The sequence below is a fragment of the Myotis yumanensis genome, unplaced genomic scaffold, assembly GCF_028538775.1.
Source record: "Myotis yumanensis isolate MYYU_CA2020_CCGP unplaced genomic scaffold, mMyoYum1.0.hap1 SCAF_9, whole genome shotgun sequence".
Taxonomy (NCBI): Eukaryota; Metazoa; Chordata; class Mammalia; order Chiroptera; family Vespertilionidae; genus Myotis; species Myotis yumanensis.
Genome location: NW_027223760.1, coordinates 65281833 through 65301305, shown reverse-complemented (window position 1 = coordinate 65301305; position 19473 = coordinate 65281833). Strand labels below are relative to the sequence as shown.

The following is a 19473-nucleotide window of genomic DNA, read 5'->3' as shown; positions in this document are numbered from 1 at the left end:
CAATTTCAGTGGCCAATAAGTAGTATTTCCCTTTTCCTCTTCCTTTAGCACATGCTGATGTCAAAACTTGTGTCATTATACAGATGTTGAGATCTTAATTCTGGCCTTGAGATTTTTTTTAAAAAATAAACCTTTTAATGGAACTTTCTCGTAAGAAAAGTCCTATGGACCAGAATTGTGTTCACTGGTCCATTTTTCTTTACTGTTTTGGAAGAAAATGAAAATGCTCACTTATTCCATGTCCGTGCATTATCTTTGTGTGCTCCTAATCTGTGACTTGCGTGTACTGGGTGCAACTTGGGATGAATAAAGGAGCAAGAGACAGTGCTCTCAGCTATTGTGGAATTTGCAATGTGAGGCTAAGAAATTCTTGGTGTGTCTCAGGTGGAGATACTGCTGTGATTGTTACTGAATGAGCTTAAACACGTAATTTTATCAGCATACACTTCTGATGGTTCATTTTAACATCTACCCTCCTCAGTCTTATGCAGGCAAGTATGTGCCGGCCATCGCACACTATATCCACATGCTCAACCCCATCCTGTCGGTGAAGATCAACCTGAAAGGAATCGCTATTGGAGATGCCTATTTCGATCCTGAATCAGTAGGTGTCTGCTTTTCCTTTCCGTTTTGTTCATTGAGGAGAATAAACTCCCTTTAATTCGATGGAGGCTCCTCTTACCTTAGAAATCAAACCTGATAAAGAGAAATACAGTTGTGCAGTTGATGTCTAATAATTTCAATCCTCTAAATTTCCCCAAATGTTTTAAGGTGTAGTGGTGTGTGTGTATGTGTATGGGTGTGTGTGGTGTGTGTGTATGTGTGTTACATGTGTGTTGTATATATATGTTTGTGTGTTATGTGGTGTGTGTTTGTAAAGTTGTGTGTTATGTATTTGTGTATTGTGTGGGCATGTTTGTGTGTGTTTGTACAGCATGTGTATGTGTGTGGCATGTGTTGTATGTTTGTATATGTTTGATGTGTGGTATGTGTTTGTATTTGTACTGTGTGATGTGTGGTATGTGGGGTGTGTGTGTGATTGTCTTGCTTGGCTAATTTTAGCCCAAGGTGGACAAATTACAAAGGGCTATTTCACTAAGCACATGGGCTTCCCTAACTTCTTCCACGCCCTGTGGCTCTTGTGTTTGTCTCTTTTCTCCTCAGATCATAGGGGGCTATGCATCATTCCTGTACCAAATTGGCTTGTTGGATGAGAGGCAGAGAAAGTACTTCCAGAAGCTGAGCGAGACGTGCGTGAAATACATCAAGGAGGAGAAGTGGTTTCAAGCCTTTGAAGTGAGTCCTGGGGCCCACGTGGCCGGAGCAATGAGAACCATCTGAGGGGGTGCCGGAAGCACCACAGTGCTCAGGCTGTTTGTTGTTGTTAGAGAAGGTGTATCTGTTATGCCATCCAAGCTCAGGAGGGAGACAGTGGGCTCCTGATGAAGAAGCGGATGGTGTGGGTTTCTTTGAATTTCCTGTGGCTCCATGTTCCACCAGAGATCCTGTCTTTCATTGACTGTCTTGATTTCTTTAAACACCACGTAGGCCCTGAAGGCACACCCTGGGTGAGGAATGGAGGCAGGCAGCCTGGAAAGTGGACCATCGGTTCTGAACCCTCTAACCCCCCTGATAGCCACACACAGGGTTTCAGCCCAAGAAGTGACCAGCATGTGTAACAAATGTCCTGTGTTCCTGTGTGCCAGGGACAAAGATGATAAAGTATAGTGATTGGAGGCTTTTACCAAGAGCCTTTGGTATTTGTAAACATTGGCACATTGCTCCCCTAATATTGAAATTGAGAATCAAATAATGGGGTTATATTCTTCACCCTTGTTGTTGTTATTTAAAATGTTAGACTAGACCAGTGGTCGGCAAACTGTGGCTCGCGAGCCACATGCGGCTCTTTGGCCCCTTGAGTGTGGCCACGAAGTTTCAATCGCACTGTACGTGCACGCCCGCACGTGGCATTTTGTGGAAGAGCCACACTCAAGGGGCCGCAGTTTGCCAACCACTGGACTAGACGAAATGTTAGGATATGGGAGGTTGGGGTTTGTTTTGTTGTTTGCCAGTGTAGATGGAGATGAAGTGTAAGCAGCCTTTCTCAGGGGTTTTGCCACCTTTAGGACGGAGCCATCATGTAAATGAGGCCAGGTTCAGTTCTGAGGACTTGAATCTTTGTTATCGGAAGCTATTTGTGATGTTTAGCTAAGGGCACGGTGGTTGTTAAGACCGAGGCCTGCTATTAATAGACTTCTAGGCGCTGCAGGTCAGCTGGTTCAGATCAAAGCAGGAGGCAGACACACTTAGGGAGAAGGGGAGTAACATGAAGTTACGCTCCAGTCTGCACGTGGGTGCCAGGGCACTACCTGAACCCCCCAGGCAATGCCTGCCCCTGCCAGGAATTCCGATAGCAGCCTGGGACTCAGGAAGCCCTAGCAGGATGCCAGCCACCTCCCCTTTCTCTGTATCAGGACACCTGCCATGGCTGCGGAATGTGGTTCAGAATTTCTTGTGCGATTGTAAATATGAAGGAAGAGGGAGCGTCATGGGGACATGTAGGATCATTCTTCAACTCATAACAACAGTATTTTCTTTTTCTTTTTTTAAAATTCTCATCTGAGGATATTTTTTTCCATTGATTTGTGTGTGAGAGAGAGAGAGAGAGAGAGAAAGAGAGAGAGAGATACATCCATTGGTTGCCTCCCATATGCACTCCCACCCAGGCCAGGGATCGAACCTGCAACCGAGGTACATGCCCTTGACTGGGAATCAAACCCTGGACTCTGCAGTGTGTGGGCCAACACTCTAACCACTGGACACATGGGCCAGGCCAAAATGACAGAATTTTCAAGGCTGGTTTTGGACTATCAGCTGTGCTAGCGCAAAAAGGACTAAACCTTTAGAATTTAGACTTCCTATGAAAGTTTACCTCATGGGAGACCGATCTGCAAGTGAGACATTAGATGTGTTTTTGGCGAAGCATACAGGGATTAAGCAGTGTCAAGAACAAGCATATTTCATAGGCCCAAAGGGATAAAGAAGGCAGAAGGACGCTTGTTGTACGTGAAGTGAACTAGCAGTTACGGAATTCAGTGACCCTGTTTAAAAGTTCAAGTATTTTGTATATCCAGAGATAATGAGGAGCTGGTGCATGAGGTTAAGTAGCGTCTCTCCCAACCCAGATTCATCAGGAAACAAACAAAGAAAACACCCAAAACCCTGGAAGGAATGCAGTGTCCCTCTGGCCAATGGTCCAATATCTTGAGTGAAGAATTAAAACATAAAGACTGTTGCTTTTTCAAGGGAAATAGATAAAATGATACTTAGGAAAGTCCGTAAGTAGTGGTCAAATGTGTTTCAACATCGGTCATAGAAATTGCAAGAAATCCCGAAACCCAAGAGAAAAGCCCTGTCAGCATCGCAGGCCGAAATAATGAAGCCTGTTTGATGCTTTGCTCCTTTACAATGATCCCGTCCACCAGAGCTGGAGGGGACGTCCGAGAGCATCTCTCCTCACACACGCACACATTCACTGATGAGGTTGCTGAGGTCCGGAGGGGGCAATCAATTGCCAAAAGCCACATGACAGATTGTGGGAGGTCTGGGGCTAGAAGTGCCTCCCCTCCCCAATTCCCACCCAGGACTTCTCCCGTGGTAATTTTCCTGCTTTCTAGAAAAATCCCGGGGCATCATAATGATTCTGTAAGACGTGCACAGGCCATCACTGGTCCTGTGTTGTCTTTCTCACATGACAATGTTCTCTTGGGGAAACAGTTTTGATTAGAAGCTGGACCTCACAGGTCTTGACCACCCACCTGAGTGGTTTGACAGCAAATGATTTCTGACTCTTTTCAAAATCAAATGCGTTCTGGAATATAAGCTTCACAAGGGAGGACTTTGGATCTGTCCTGATGGCCACTGCTTCCCCCATGTCTAGGACAGTGTCTAGCCCAGAGGAGATGTGCAATTAGTGGTTGTGGGATGAAACAGTGCACAAGTGAAAAGGCCATTCGATAAAAGAAATGACAAATGCCTGTATATTTTTACCCACCCTGATGTGGTTCTTCTTTCTTTCTCCCCTCTCTTCTGGTCTAGGTGATGGATAAACTACTAGATGGTGACTTAACAACAGACCCTTCTTACTTCCAGAATGTTACAGGATGCTCTAACTACTATAACATTTTACAGTGCACGGTAATGGCATTTAAAAATACCATGATAGTGTTTGCTTAAAACCTTTGGCAAAATCAAACTTTTTTTAAAAAGAATTTTGGGTCTACTAATCTATAGATTCCCTCCCCTCAATGTTGTAAACATTATCATCTGACCATTGAGAATGTGTGACATTCCAGATAATTCAGAACAATCTCTGATTAACACAATCCTCTCCCCCGCCCCCAATGACCCCAAAGAGCTTGTTATACAGAAGTTCTTTGGTGATGGACAGAGGCAGGGACTGCAGTTCTGGGCAGCAGGCCCCTGAGTTCCAAGCCTGCAGTGAGTTTTTGGAAATGCCCACATTATTTGCTCTGTACTTAAGACAGCTTGGATAACCAAAACTGCCGAAGCCTTTATGAAAATATTTGCTTTGTCTTAAGATGTTTCTTGCATTTAATTCGGGCCTCACTTGGAGCCCTCTGGAGTATTTCTCAAAGTATTCAAGTAGTTTCTTTCATTAAAGTAGGCCAAAGTTGATGTCTTCTGGGTAGAATTAATCAAATAAGACAAAGTGAGCCAAAGTGGGGATTTGGGTTGTATATTCTTTGTCTACTCTAGTGTATATAGCAATGCATTCTGTTTGTGAAATTCCCTTGCTCATGAACTACTTTGTAAATAAAATATAAAGCTAACATCAATGGGATTTGCCAGCTTTGAGGTTTTAGATTTTATCAAGAGAAAAACATATGGTATCAAAAGAGAAATAAAATTTTTAATTTGATTTTTTCAAAGTAATAATTCAGTTAGCAAAAACTGTTGATGATGCACATATGTTAATCTCAAACTCTGACAGTTTTTTTTATCCTTTTGTAACTTTTTAAAACAGCATGGAGTCCTTTTCATTTTAGTATAATGAATATCAGAGACTTGTGCACAGTACTGTTTTAAAACTAAGGCTCCTGGATATCTTCTTTAGTGTTATGTGCCTCACAAAGTATATCATCTGTTTTTATACTCTATGTGTACCCCTTAAATTATGGTCAGCCGATTATTTGGTGCGTGTGGCTTTAGCAAAGGGAACATGGGCAAGAAATCCTCAGCTGGGACCCACTAGCCATCACCCTGGGCCCATGTGCTCCTTTGATCTTCTTCCCATAGGTCCTCCAGCAAGGAGCAAATTAATTCGGATAATCTCACCTCTTCCATTTCCCTGTATTTACCTCCAATGGGATTGTTCATTGGAGTCACAGATTCCATAAAGGGAAATCCAGCATTTACAAATTGGGTATTGGCTCCAAGAGTATCATTTGATTGTCCAGATTTGTTAGTGAAATTTAAATTAACTCAAAATCCCCAACTTAAAATTTTCAGGTGGAAGCAAGTGAATAGTCATGACTTATCTTGTTCCTAATGGTATAGGAACAAGATACTATAGGTTATGAGAAATTTGAAGCTTTGACCAAATGTGGGCTGTTCATGTTCCCTAATATCTTTTGGATGCCTCCTTCTGCCAGGAACCCGAGGACCAAAGTTACTATCAGCAATTCTTGTCCCTCACACAAGTGAGACGAGCCATCCACGTGGGGAACCGGACTTTTAATGATGGATCCATAGTTGAAAAGTACTTGCGAGAAGATACAGTGAAGTCAGTTAAGCCATGGTTAACTGCAATCATGAATAACTATAAGGTGAGAAAGTTACTTCAGTTACTGTTTTAGGAACTTTTCGGATTGCCCAGAGCAGAGGGGACTTTCTTGGCTTTGTCATTCGACTCCTACCATTTTCTTTTTTTACTTTTATGATGTTTTACAGATACAAATAACGCCTTCATTGTTTGATTTCTTTAAGTGAAAAATTTTGTGGTTTCTTCATTCTAATTAAATCACATACCCCAATAGTTCCTAAAGTGAAATTCCCCTTGGCACAGGCCACCTCTCATCATTTCTTGAGAAAAGAAGTCATCACAGAACTAAAAGGATAAGCCAATTTTTGCTTATTGTTTGCTGTATAATATTAATCCCGGTGAAGTCAGGGGTAAATGGAATCAACTGATTACTCCAAAAATGCATATTGCCTATTGATTGAATTAATTAATGTTGCTCAAAAGGCAGTTTTATTTTGTTTTCAGTAGCCACATTAAGCCAAACACTGCTAGGCTGTCAGGTTGAAACAATGAATGAGAAAGGGTTTCTGTTCGGAGGTGTGAAAGCCTACCGCTATTAGTATGTTATCTGATTGAGATGTTTTGCCTGATTTGCTGCTGGAGCTACCAAAAGAAAGTGAAATCATGGAAAGAAAGCCCTGAGGGTTCAGGAAAGGAGCCATGGACTCTAGGGCTCTCACCAAAAGGGTGGACACCAAGAGCAAGTGCCTTCGGGAGAGTCACCCTGTGCAGCCCCTCCCCCTTCTCTTCTCAGTTCTGTCCTCCAGGGCTGCTGTCATCTGTCCTAGGCATGGTCTATGGGGCATCTGTGCAGGATAAGTGTGCTTACATGAGAGAAGAGACCACGAGTGAGGCAGTCCACTTCCTCTCTATTTCCTGGCAGAAGCAAGAATAATCCTATATAATAAAAGGCTACTATGCAAATTGTCCCCTTGACTGGGAGTTCAACCAGGGGGTGGGGCCAGCGAGCCAACCTCAAGCATCCCCTCCCCCCAGCCAGCCCAGCCAGACTGGCCCTGATTGGAGTGGGCCGGCCAGACCCCACCCATGCACAAATTTGTGCACCAGGACTCTAGTGTTTGGGATTTTAAAAAAAAGCACAGAGCAGCCAGTAGCCAGCACACCTTTGTATCAATTAGGAAAAAAAAGGTCACCTCTCAAGATACTTTATTCCCATCTGTCAAAAATTATCCTAATATACTGCCTTTATTTGAACTAAACTCTTTGCTGCCGTTTTCTACCATGAGAAATACACATTTCTACAATGTCTATGTCAGGAATAGGGTCCTGTAGGATTGTTCTGTGCACAACATTCAGTACCGTCCAGGGAGTTTCTGGCTAAATGCACAATTACTAGATTGGGTTTTTGGAATATGCCCGACCTAAGAGGCCCATTTTCTGGTCCTGCCTCTAGCACCGAGTTTGAGTTCCTAGCACACAACCCTTTTTGAAAATAATCTAGTGTCAATGACATGTGGAGTCTGCAACCCTATTACAACTCTGCAGAAATGGATGAAATACTTCCTAGGACAGTCGTCTTCTCTCACTCTCAGACCATGTCATCTCTGCTGCTCTTGCCACACTTAGCACTTAGCTGGACTGCCATTATAGACTGCCAGTCCAGCACTAGCCTGGAGCAGATGACAAGAGAACGAATGAATGAAAAACCAGTTCTATAAATCAGTGGTATTTCAAAATTATCTCTACTAGCCCTGTTAGTGTGGCTCAGTGGATTGAGCGTCCTCCCATGCACCAAGAGCTCACTGGTTTGATTACCAGTCAGGGCACATGCTGGGACTGTTTACTTGCTAGTAGGGGGCATGCAGGAGGCAGTTGATCGATGTTCCTCTCCCATCAATGTTTCTATCTTTCCCTCTCTTTTCCTCTCTCTAAACATCAATAAAAAATTAAAAATTTAATTATCTCTTATAAACTTGTCAATGACCCATCAAATTATTAAACCAAAAGAGCTTAGCATTTGCATTTTCAAAACCTAAATAATGGGCTACAATATAAACATTAAGGAATGCAACGTGGTATTTTTGAGTGGAGAGCAAATAAGGAAGTTCCCATCACATTTTTTTTTTGTGCCCTTCGGAGATACATGTTCTCACTGTATAAACTGAACTGGAACATGATTCCTTTCCCAGGCACATGAGGAGAGTCTATATAATCAGCTCACCTGCGAGTGGCTCATCTCCATGGAGTGTGCAATGGATTGACAAGAACACATTGACTAAAGATATATACACATCTCTGTCCATGTGAATTCCAATGCAAGCAGAGTATTTTCTAAACAGTAAGACTCTGGCTGAGTTGTCAAAAAAAAGAGAACAGATCAGTGATGCAGATAAACCGTGTTTCCATAAAGAAAGAGAACAAAGTATTCAGTCAATCTGAGTGCCCACCAAAAAAGTGGCATCTGCTCAGACAGACTGCATACGCGTTGCTGCGCTGGCGGAGCCACCGGGCAGCGAATACCTTTGGCTTGTCTGTGATGGTGGTGAACCTCAATGCATATGCAATGGAATCAGAACAACGCAGATTGGCGTGAAACATTAGTACCCTCAAAGTGATATGTAAGACTCAGTGCTAATTTGTCATAGAAAATAGTGCACATGTTTCTATTCCTAGGAACCTGGAAGTCTTTTTCCTGCACTGGGTTCATTTTAGCCAATGTGGACTATCTCAGGTGGACAGGGGAAGGCCCTCCTCAGCTCCTGGCAACGAATGGAACTCCTGTGGCACCTCTGGGTAGACTGTATGAAACATAACCCTTTTCGTGTAATGATCTCTAGGGGATGTGTACTCAAATGCACTCTCTACCCAGTAATTTCAGACGTTTGGGTGGTAAATTGCAATATCATATTAATAATTTCCAAAATAACTAGAATGAGAAATACTCTGCTGGGCTATTGGGATTCTTCATGATTCAATCGGGTCACAATATTGTCCGGATTTTTAGGATTCAGCGGGGTCGTAGAACATGGTAGTTAGGAGCGGGGGTTCTCAAGTTGGATGTTCTGAGTTTGAATGCTGGCTGCTCCATCATTCACTGGCTGTGTTCCTTTGGGGAGGATACTTAAACACATAGGATACTTCAGCTTCTCCATCTGTGAAATGGGAATAATGATAGTACTTGCAGGGCATCTCTAAAACCTAAGACATGCAACTCATACTCCTTCAGAGCTGTTGGCTTTGAAAACCCTGCTCTTTGTAGAGGTCCCCTGGTCCTTAGTTCTTTCTGATATTAGAAGGTACATTGTTCTCGTGAAGATTCTTGCTAAAAGTTCTGAATATGTGTTTAGCCTCCCTTTCTTTAGTTCTTGCCTTTCTAAAAATATATGGGCTATAGTTTCAAAGACATGAGAATGAGTGTCAGTGTGGGAGGGTGGGGGTGTGTGAAACCTTTATTTTAACAAATAGGAGCCACAGCTCCATACATGGAGGCCATTTGGATTCAAAGCAAAGCACTGGCCTTGGATTTGAGGTTACCCCCGTAGCTGTGTTGTCTGGAAGCCCACTGCAGTTTTAGGGGTACCATCTCCAAGTGCCTGTTCTTAACCTCCACATGCCTGTGCTTCGAAAGGTTAAATTGCCCTGGGGTAGGGCTTAGTTTGCTGTGTTTAAAAGTTCATCTAGTCAGGAAATTGTAAATATAAAGTTACATTTCCCTGTCACTTATCATTCTGCAGCTCATTAAGTTTCCACTAATTGCATCTTCAGAATTCAGGATCTTACTGTTTTCTCAGCTTCCCCACCAGACTGAAATCTTAACACCCAGGTCGTTGGAGTTTTGTTTACTTGTCCGGGGCTAGCAAAAGGTCTTCATTTAGAAATGGGCAGTTCCTGATTAAAGGAGGCGACTTAGACGTTTGGGAGATAAATATTTCTAGTAAAACAAACTCATTTTCGCAGTCATTCTCATTGCTGGTGGCATTTTCCTTCATAACATCTCCTGATAGCAAAATGTCAATAACAAAAGTGGCCAGGAAATGAGATTGGATAAGTGTCTAGCATACCAAGAAAAAGTTAACACTTACATGGGCCTGGTTCCTCAGCGGCTCAGTTGGAGTCCAAGCGTCCATGAAACCATGACGGGAAACGCTTGGCTTTGTTGACTGTAAGCTGATGTGATCACTTTCTTCCAAAGCCTTTGAAGGCCATGAAGGGAATGCCAGTGCCATTCCATGAAAATGTCTGGGGGGAGGAAGTGGCTCCTAGTGAAGCACAACAGAAGAGAGGAAGCTAATCCTGGGACATTTGTTGTATGTAATCATAGCCTATAGATCCGCAAGTGCCACTTTACAGGCAAATAAAATAGTGTACCTTATACTGCAGGGTGCTTGGTGAGGCCATTTTACCTGCTTCAGTTATAATCCAAGTGCAAGAGTGGGGTTAGCTTTTTATGTTTTTTGTGGGGGTTTTTTTATGAGACATACTTTTGGACTTTGCTGATTTGTAAGCATTTCAATGACTATGGGGAAATGAAAATAGCCATATATTATGAAACAGACTTTGATTTCACCCAAACTTGCCATGCTTTTGACAATTTTTCTTGTCTGTCCTTTAAATTTATGTTGGGATGAAATGTTCAAAGGAGAACCAGAATGTATTTTTATGTTCTCTTATTAAAAAAAACAAACAAACAAAAAACCTTTTGATACTATATTCTGCCATGTGGACCAGTTGTTTTAAATGGCTTTGCTTGGTAAGCATGCCAATCATTTCGCAAGGGCTTTATTTTGTTGTTTGAAGGGACCTCATGCTCAAAACAATAGAAAGTACATTTGTGATCTCTGGCAACAGGAAAAGTAGAATTTATTCTGGTGTCACCCAAATATGGCAGGGCAGAGGGTGGTGTAAGAAGGAAGATAGTAAGTGGCACTACCATTTGCTATGCAGATTCCAGGGAATCTAAGAATCATTAAGTTAAGAAATGCATATATAGTTGCCCCACTATGTCCACAGTTTCTGTGGCCACAGATTCAATTAACCATGGATCAATAACATTCCAAAGAAAAATTGTTTTATTGTTCCTCATATGTACTTAGGCCAATGATGATTGCATCTGCACTGAACATTTACAGACTATTTTTCATATCATTATTCCCTAAACAATACAGTATAACAACTATTTACATAGCACTTACCTTGTATGAGCTATTACAAGTAACCTAGAGCAATTTAAATTGAACAGGAGGATGTATGCAAATATATAGAAGGGATTTGAGCATCCTCAGATTTTGGTACTTACAGGGGACCTGTAACCAATGCCCCAGGAATACCAAGGAATGACTTATTTAAATTCAGTTGCTGTGAAATCCAACTGCTCTGAACCAAAGGCTATTATATCAGTTGATTTTACTTTGAAAAGATAAATAGAGAAATGGCGGGGGGTGGGGGGGCAGAGAGAATTGCTTTCTGGATACAGTGAGGAGTAGTTTGCGTGTGATAGATGTCAGCATTGGTAGTCGCCTCTCAGTCTATTCCTCGTGTCATCGTGGAGCAGGACTAGTGCAAACCGATGCCACACCATAGGAAACGAGTGGTTTCCAAAGCAGTGGGCGCCACCACCCTCCTGGGGGTGTGGGAGGAAAACAGTACAGCCTCAATTTTTATTTCACAAAAGAAAACAAGACAAAAAGCTTTGCTAATGATACTGCATGGATTGGTACTGGGGCACTTGTTGGTCTGTATGTGAGAGTCACATATTAGAGACATAGAGACAAAATGCAAAGCCGGTATTTTGGTTCGGGTCATGGTCATCACCATTTGAGTCCATTTGCCACGAGATGTGACTCCAGGTCCAGTGCTCTTTCCACTGCAGTTTCCTCTTCTTCCACCTGAGCACAGGGGACTGAGTTCAGGGGCGGTGGGCCCTGGCTATTAGTCCAAAGGGGAAGGCATGTTCCCACCCTTCCCAGTGCCTGTGGGAGCCAGAGTCGCAACCTCTAGGGGTCCCCCTGGAGGCTTTTTATCACTGACTTGCCTGGCCTGCTTGTAGAAGTCCTCCAGCCACACCCCTGTGTGGCTCCGTCTGTACCATCCACTCACTGCTGATGAGAAACTCCCATCTTCTCACGAGTAACAGGCAACACCAGAGCACAGGCTTCCTGTACTGAGCAGCACGTGGCTGAGTGAAAGCCCAAACCTCTAACCAAGCTTTCTGAAGTGAGAGCTCTGGGCGGGAGCCCCCCACCTCCTCTGTCTAGATTTCCCGGTCTCCCTGTGCTCCTTCCACTCTGAATACTCATGTCTGTTTCTTCGGCCTCCTGACAGTCCCTGCGTTTGTTACAGCGGCTCGCACAATCCTTTTGAGCCTATTTGACATTCTCGGGAAAGAACGGGGAAAAGGATGCTTTTCTTACCAAACAAGGGGAAGTTGTGTTTGGGGGAGAAAAAGGCTAATCTCAGACTAACGGGGCAGCTGTGGTGAATAGCACCATTGAGAGTGCGGGCAGAGGATCTTGCACCTGCTGATAGCAGGTTTTCCTGTGCCGATGAAATCCCAGAGGCCACGGGCATCAGCTGGGCTTCTCTTTTGAATTCAGTAAGGAAAAGTAGGCTGTGCGACCAGGTACTTGCCCCCTTCCATGGCAGCGGGGTAACCGCAGTGGCAAGCATGTGGCAGTCTTTGGAGATGGCCCTTGCTGCGGCCTTGAAACTGACATTCTGACAACCAGGGAGGACTTTCACCTCCAGAGGGACTTGCGTGGGCAGCGGCAGGCCCGCTCCTGGGCACTTTCGGTTCCTAAACCCAGGGATGGACATTGATCAGAGGAGACCCCGGAGAGGTGAGAAGATCAGAAAAGGGCCCTGACAGCAGACCCTGGAACGAGAAGGCAGAGAAAGACCCTGGAGTGAGCCCGGGACTTTTCTGTTCAAACCAGAGAAAAATATTACTCTGAGCCATCATTAAAAGTCGTTTTAAGTGTGCTATGCTAGGTGGTTAATTTTTCCTCAGAGATGCCTGGGTTGGAGTGATGGCTTGCTGGCTCTTTGCCACGCTGGCTTAGCTCCTTGTTCCCCTCTAAAAGCAACGAAATTATTTAGAGTTAAGTTGCAAGAAAGCAGGAATAATTTTCTTTGGCTGAAAGACATTATTTGTGTAATCGCCGCACACACTCCCAACCTTGTTTTGCTCCATTCTCATTTTTCTTTGCTCGTCTTGGCAAAGCTAGCTGGTAGGCGGATGGCAGGCACATGGGGGTGTTTATGCCAAGTTCATTTTCTCTCTTTCATTGTCTTCCCTTTTCCTTAAGCTTGGAAGCAAAATATGTCCCTTTGGAACATATTTTGTTTCCTTCAATGGTGGCATTAGTTTTCTGCCATAGTCTTCTCTGGGTGGACCACAGGGATTGGGCTTCCTGAGCCTTCCAACCCGATATTCCTGCAAAATCACCAGGAAGAGGGACTCCTGAGAGCCATAGGCAGCTGGGGCCAGGGGGCCAGGAATTGTCCGGGAAGAGATAACAACCCTGCCTCCAGGCGGGAACATTTCCTGAACCTTATTGTGCACAGTGGAGGCACAGCTCTTCTTTTGCAGCTGAACTGGTGAGAAGCCCTGGGGAAGGGCCCTGGGTCGAGTTGGATATTAGTGAAATTAATTCCCTTCTGCTCAGGAGAGAGCAGCGGTGGTGGAGCATGCTAATTGCTTCAGGCAGAAAGGACTCCTGGCGCTGCTGGGGTTTGTAATAGAAGAATGATAAGTAAGGCAGCCAGAGGAGGAAGTGTGGAGGGCCGCTTGGTAGGAGTTTCATTGATTTAGCATCTGTAGGAAAACCTTCTTTAAACCAATTTTTTTCTTTCTTGGATTGGTGAACAGGAGAACATTCAAAACCAAGACAGATAGCGGCCAACTGGGAACGCCGGGCCGCCTGGAATAGCTTAGGCTGCTGTTCAATCATTTCCCCAAACAGGAAACCACAAAATATTAGAGATTAAGGTCACTAGATCATTGGGAAAAGAGCATAACTTTGTCTGCAAAGTATTATGATGGGTTGTAAATGGGCCAAAATATAAGCATAAATCTTTCGTCTAAAAGCACAACAACAAAAAGCTCGCCTTCGCACACAAGCACGGGTTGCTTTCCCGTTCTGCTGAGAGACCAAAGCCTCCTCCTGCGGCATTTCAGTCATTTTCCTAAAAGTAGCCGCGCAAACGGGCAAACACAGGGAACAGTTTTGTGTTCTTTTGATTTGGTTTAACAAAGAAGTTAAAGTTTCGATCAGACAGTAGCCCGCACATGATTTATTTCCATCCTTCTGCCTTGAGACTGGAGGCACTGACATTTACAACAAAATGCACATTTATGTACATTTCTGCCCCCAGCCCCTTCTTTCAAGAAGCCAGTTGTGCGGGACCATTGCAAGCCCAGATGTCTCTCTCCCCGTTGAGTAGCATGTGCCCACCCCCTAACTTACTTGGATCCCAAATCTGAGTTCTGAGGGCACGGGATCTTTTCAGTTGCCTCTGCAGGTAAAGTGGTGAGCAGGTATTGTTTTGCTAACAGTGGGTTGCTTTATATCTGCCCAGAAAATACCTTTGAAAGGCATACACTGTGCAAAGTAAGGGTTCAGCATCCTCTGGTTCTGCTCATTAGGTCTCTACTGGGGAGAATGTGTTCTTGCTGAGAGAGGGAAATGTATGAATCGACTACTGATTTATATACGTCCAGAACTTGAAAAGTTGGTGGTTAAATGATTAGATTTTAGGAAGATGCACGTGGAACAGACTTTGGTTGACCTCTCCTTTAAGGAGAGCTTAGAGCAGCCGTGGGCAAACTACGGCCCGCGGGCCAGATCCGGCCCGTTTGAAATGAATAAAACTAAAAAAAAAAAAGACCGTACCCTTTTATGTAATGATGTTTACTTTGAATTTATATTAGTTCACACAAACACTCCATCCATGCTTTTGTTCCGGCCCTCCGGTCCAGTTTAAGAACCCATTGTGGCCCTCGAGTCAAAAAGTTTGCCCACCGTTGGCTTAGAGAATGGAAGGGTGAACTTGCCTTTCCTCTTCTGATTAGTCACTGTTTTGGAGTTAAAAAAAGTCTGGAGCATCATCAGGGCAGAGGTCACATGTTTCCCTATCTGTCCCCTGAGCACCTAATCCTTAGGCGCTTCATAAATATTTGCTGCTGAGTAAGTCGACATTTCATAGTAGCCAAGTAAACAAACAGACACAACACATTCCTTATGTAAGTCACGGGCTCTTCTCCCACTCAGACAAAAGGCCACACTTCCCATACCATTTCGGATGGAAGTGGACTTCAGCTGCCTGAGGATCCAGGAAGGAAAGGAAATCAATGAACAGTGTTGGATTGAGACCTATTGATCTTTCTGTTTTGCCCATGACAAAGTCATGGATACAGAGAAATATTTTTCTCTTTAAAGAAAAATAATAGCATAAGCACCGAAAAAACTGACAACTGCCCTTGCACCTGTGGGGGGGGGGGGGGCACTGAGGAAGGGGTGGGGCTGTGTGTAAGAGGGATAGCTCAAGTCCAGGGTTAGTCACTGTGGCCCAGGGGAAATACGGGCCCAGCAGGGTCAGATCTCCTCGTATTTGAATGCTAGCATCTAATTGCAAAAACTGTGCCACGATGTAGACTCAGTGGACAGATCTGCAAGGCCTCAGGCAGCCAATTTAAAACCTCTGCACTCCACTATCTCAATGTAATTTTCAGATTAATCTTCATAAGGAGTAACAAAACCATTGATGAAACCCTGCTCTTCAAGTGACAGGACATTTTTACATCTCGTATCCCATGTGGCCCTCATAACAACTCTACTACGTAGCTATTTCACTTCCTAGAGGAGAAAGTTAAGGCTAAGAGTGAGTAGATGCCATGTCAATGTCACCCCCCGCCCCCCCCCCCCCCCCCCGCCCCCCAAAGCACAGGCCCTGGGGGCTGAGCCAGGGCTGGGCCTCAAGTCTTCTGTCTACAAGTGTAATACTACTTTCCTAAGGCCCTGCTGTTCGTTTTACCAAATTTATGGCCTCATGCCGTTGTGTTAGAATTCGAACTCCTTATTCCTAAATCACAATTGTAATCCACAGGTGACATTTCTTTTGGATATTATGCAGCTGTTTGAATAGCTATGTTGAGCTCTTTAAATGTGGTGACAATAATAATAGCTAGCATTAATTGAGCATGTACTGTGTGCCTAGGACGCAAAGAGCTTTACATGCATATGTTGTGTAATTCTCCCAGTGATTCTTTGTCCTATATGTTTCCCTTATACCCATTTTACAGATGAGGAAATGGAACTCTAGACAGGCTGAGTAATTAATTAAGGTAATCTTATTAGTAAGTAGCAGGGCTATGATTCAAAACCCAGACACAGGCCCTGTGCTCTTAACTATAAACATGTATCCTTCATTACAAGGAGGCACACTTATCATTAGGTTTGCTCCTTGCGTGTGGAATTACAAATACAGATACACCGCCTGATCGATGTGTTCTTTCGGGGTAGTGACTTGGGCAGGGAGACAGTGTGGAAGAGAGATTAGAATCACAACCTTTTGGAGTCAGGCAGATCTGAACTTGAATCTGTCACCAGTTGGCTCACATCCCTGTACCTCTGTCTCCTTGTATCTAAAAAAGGGTGACTACCCCCTGCCTTCTGGGGGTGTTTTGAAATCGTCATGGATGTAAAATGGTTAGCACACTTCCTGTAACATAATAAGGGTGAACATGTTCAATTATTATTCAAAATGTCCTTTTCAAAGCTATACTTTTACCTTACTTTCCTAGCATTTAAATATGGGGAAATTCCTTGTGATTTTGAATCCCATGCTTCAAAATTATAAGTTCCTTTAAAAAGAGTACTTGGTGAACTTATGGCTCTGACTACCAGGAAAGTATTTCTGAGACGCTATACCCGACGTGTGTAAAAGTCCCAGGGAGAGGTGTGTTATTTCAGGAGTCTGAATATATAGAGTTCAGGTTTACCCTGGCTGGATTCCCTCCTACCATAGGCCTTTGTCCGAAAGAGTGAGCTTGGCAACCAAGTAGTGAGCACAAAAAGACCATCCATACACACTGGGGGGTTATTTTAGAAGAAGTGCTTTGTTGAGTCAAGTCATTATCAAATGATCAACCTGCCTAAAAATGAAGAGGACCTAACAGTCACTGGACTCTCAGTTTGTATCAGGCCCTATCCTAGGAGCTGTATGCACATCACCTCATTCATCCTCGCTGCAGTGGGATGTAGGTCTTACCATCTTCACGTCCAGGAAAGGGAACTGAAGCTCTGGGAGGTTAAGCCCCGGACCCAGGGGTTCCCTGCTTTGCATGCTGGGGCCTGTGTGCACTGGTCTGGCGGTGCATGCATTTGGATGGCGTGCTCTTAGCAACATAAACAGTTCTGGTTACTTGAAGCATCAAAGGACTTGATCAGAAGACACGAGAGGTCACAGAATTCACAGAAAAGCTGAAGAGCTGGAGTGAAGAGGAAAGATAGGGACCAGGAAAAAATCTGAGCAGATTCATCAGGGAGGCCTAGCTTAGGTCACATGCTCATCCCTGGCACAGAAGAGGCGGGATGCTGTGATTGACAGCTCCACTAGGGCTGTATCCTTTAGGGGTTGGGAGGACAGTCACCAGGAGAAGGAAGAGTGGACCTGGGCAAGCCACAGCAGCAGTCACTCTACAGCATGGCAGAACGCCTAAGGAGAGCAACTGACTATGCCCTGGAAGTGTCCATATGTTCTATGGGGCGCCAGGCACTGTGCAGGGGCTGTGGACAGACCGGATGCTCAGGGAGCTTCCTTCTCCAGGAGCTGATGCTGCCCCACAGCAGCTTCACCAAGGCCACTCCCTGCAGAAGTGGGGCATCTGCCACCAGCTGAGCAATGCCCTTGCACTCATCCTTGCCCACAGAGCCAAAGTGAGAAATGACGCAGCTATGTCACTGGACTTGGGCACACAGGCCAAGATTGTTTCTGAACTGGAGATGTGAGCTGTGTCATGCTCAACCAACTCTCCGTTTCCAGGGGCACCAAACACTTCGCTGTGGGGAGTCAGTACATGCTTGTTGGTTCGAAGGCCTTTAGCTCTTTCCGTGGGGAATTCCAGGTACAAGTTTGCAAGTCGGGATCTAGGATGCATTCTGGCACCTCGCTATGTCACAATTTCCTAAAGCGGAGGCGAACACTTTCATCCCGACCTCGTGTAGCAGAATGAGAATAAAGCCACGTGGACACAAAAGCACTTCAGAAAATAAAGATCATCATAAAAATGCTTTTCTCATCTCTGTCCTTTGACCTCCCCAAGAAAGATGCTTGTAATCCAGATGACCTAGTGCTGTCTCTTGCAAATGCTTGAATTCTGGAATGAGTCTTTAGGGTCACCTGCGAACGAACTGAAGTTGTGCTTTTTACCTAGTTGTCATGAAAAATTGAGAATGGGTAATATTGGAGTTTTCATAAATTATTCTGTGATAAAACCCATCTTTTGCCAAATGGAGGTGCCTAACCTCTTAATGTTATTGTTTGTTTGTTTTTTTAATTATTTTTCATTATAAAAGCATCCTAAACACGTTTATAACATAAACCTAGAAAACAGTCAAGTTAAAACAAATCACTCATACTTAGACTACCCTAACTGCCTGTATTTGATGTTTTCTTTTCCCAAATTGGAAGCATCTTTTTATAGTAATTACAGAGCACAAACTGTGGAATCATAGTTGTTCATTGATTTTTTTTTAATAAGAAGTATTTTCCATGTCTTCACATAACCGTCACTTCCAGCAAGCTTACCAGTCAGTCCTCTAAGTGCTGACAGAAAAGAACATTCTCTAAAAGGAGGCCTCACAGCTGACCACCCAGGACACGTGTTTCGGATGCTGCCTGGGAAACCAGTTCCCAGCAGCCCTGTCCCTGCTCCGGGTTTTGTTAGGCTCACTGCTGACAAGGGGAGTGTAGCTCAAGGCTGCATTCATTTCTGTCTCCACTCTGTCTTTAGATCCTGTTGCTTAAAATACCAGCAAGCCTCCGGGGGAGGTTTGCCCCAGACTGTCCCAGTTTTAGCCTGAAAGTCCTACATCCTGGGAAACTCCTCAGCCCAGGACAAACCAGGACAGCTGGTCACCCTACAAGGAAGAAATGAAGCGAATGTGTGTGTGTAGATCCTGCATAATTGGCCAACGCGTCAGGGCGTATGCCTTGTCCTTGAACTTCTCTGTTAGGATGTGGGTCGCCCACATGTGCCCTTGGGCTTCAGGACCACCCACCCATGCACTTCACCCACCTGGCTTCTCAGCTCACTGTCAGTGCACCCTGGGATATTTTGCCCACTCATCCAGCCCTACAGGCAACTGGGATATTCCTGTGAGGTCCGACGAGAATAAACGTGACATTTAGATAAAAATAAAAGCTCAGGAATTCTTATATTTAAGGCTGGCGACCTTAAAGGCCAGCCCTGAAATCACTTCACTTGAACATTAATCTGATTTCTTTTTTGGTTGCATTTGACTTATGTGCCCTTTAAAAGTTAAAAATGTTTTCCTTGTTTTGTAAAGGAAGGATTTCCAATTATTCCCCCCTCCCCCCCAAGGGGGCCTTCCGCCTGTCACATGCACAAAGTGATGCAGGTCAGCCCTTCACTGCAGCATTCCAGGGAGCTAGTGCTCTGGTTTAGG

The 19473-nt window shown here is 44.3% G+C and overlaps 1 protein-coding gene across 1 annotated transcript in view; it reads left to right on the top strand.

Moving 5' to 3' along the window:
• CPVL (carboxypeptidase vitellogenic like) overlaps nucleotides 1-19473 on the top strand; it is a 101432-nt gene that overhangs the window by 57727 nt on the left and 24232 nt on the right. Inside the window, exons 8-11 of the mRNA XM_070424495.1 lie at nucleotides 482-604; nucleotides 1165-1296; nucleotides 4099-4197; nucleotides 5676-5849. Of these exons, the coding sequence (XP_070280596.1) occupies nucleotides 482-604; nucleotides 1165-1296; nucleotides 4099-4197; nucleotides 5676-5849 (528 nt within the window). The remainder of the gene's footprint in view (nucleotides 1-481; nucleotides 605-1164; nucleotides 1297-4098; nucleotides 4198-5675; nucleotides 5850-19473) is intronic.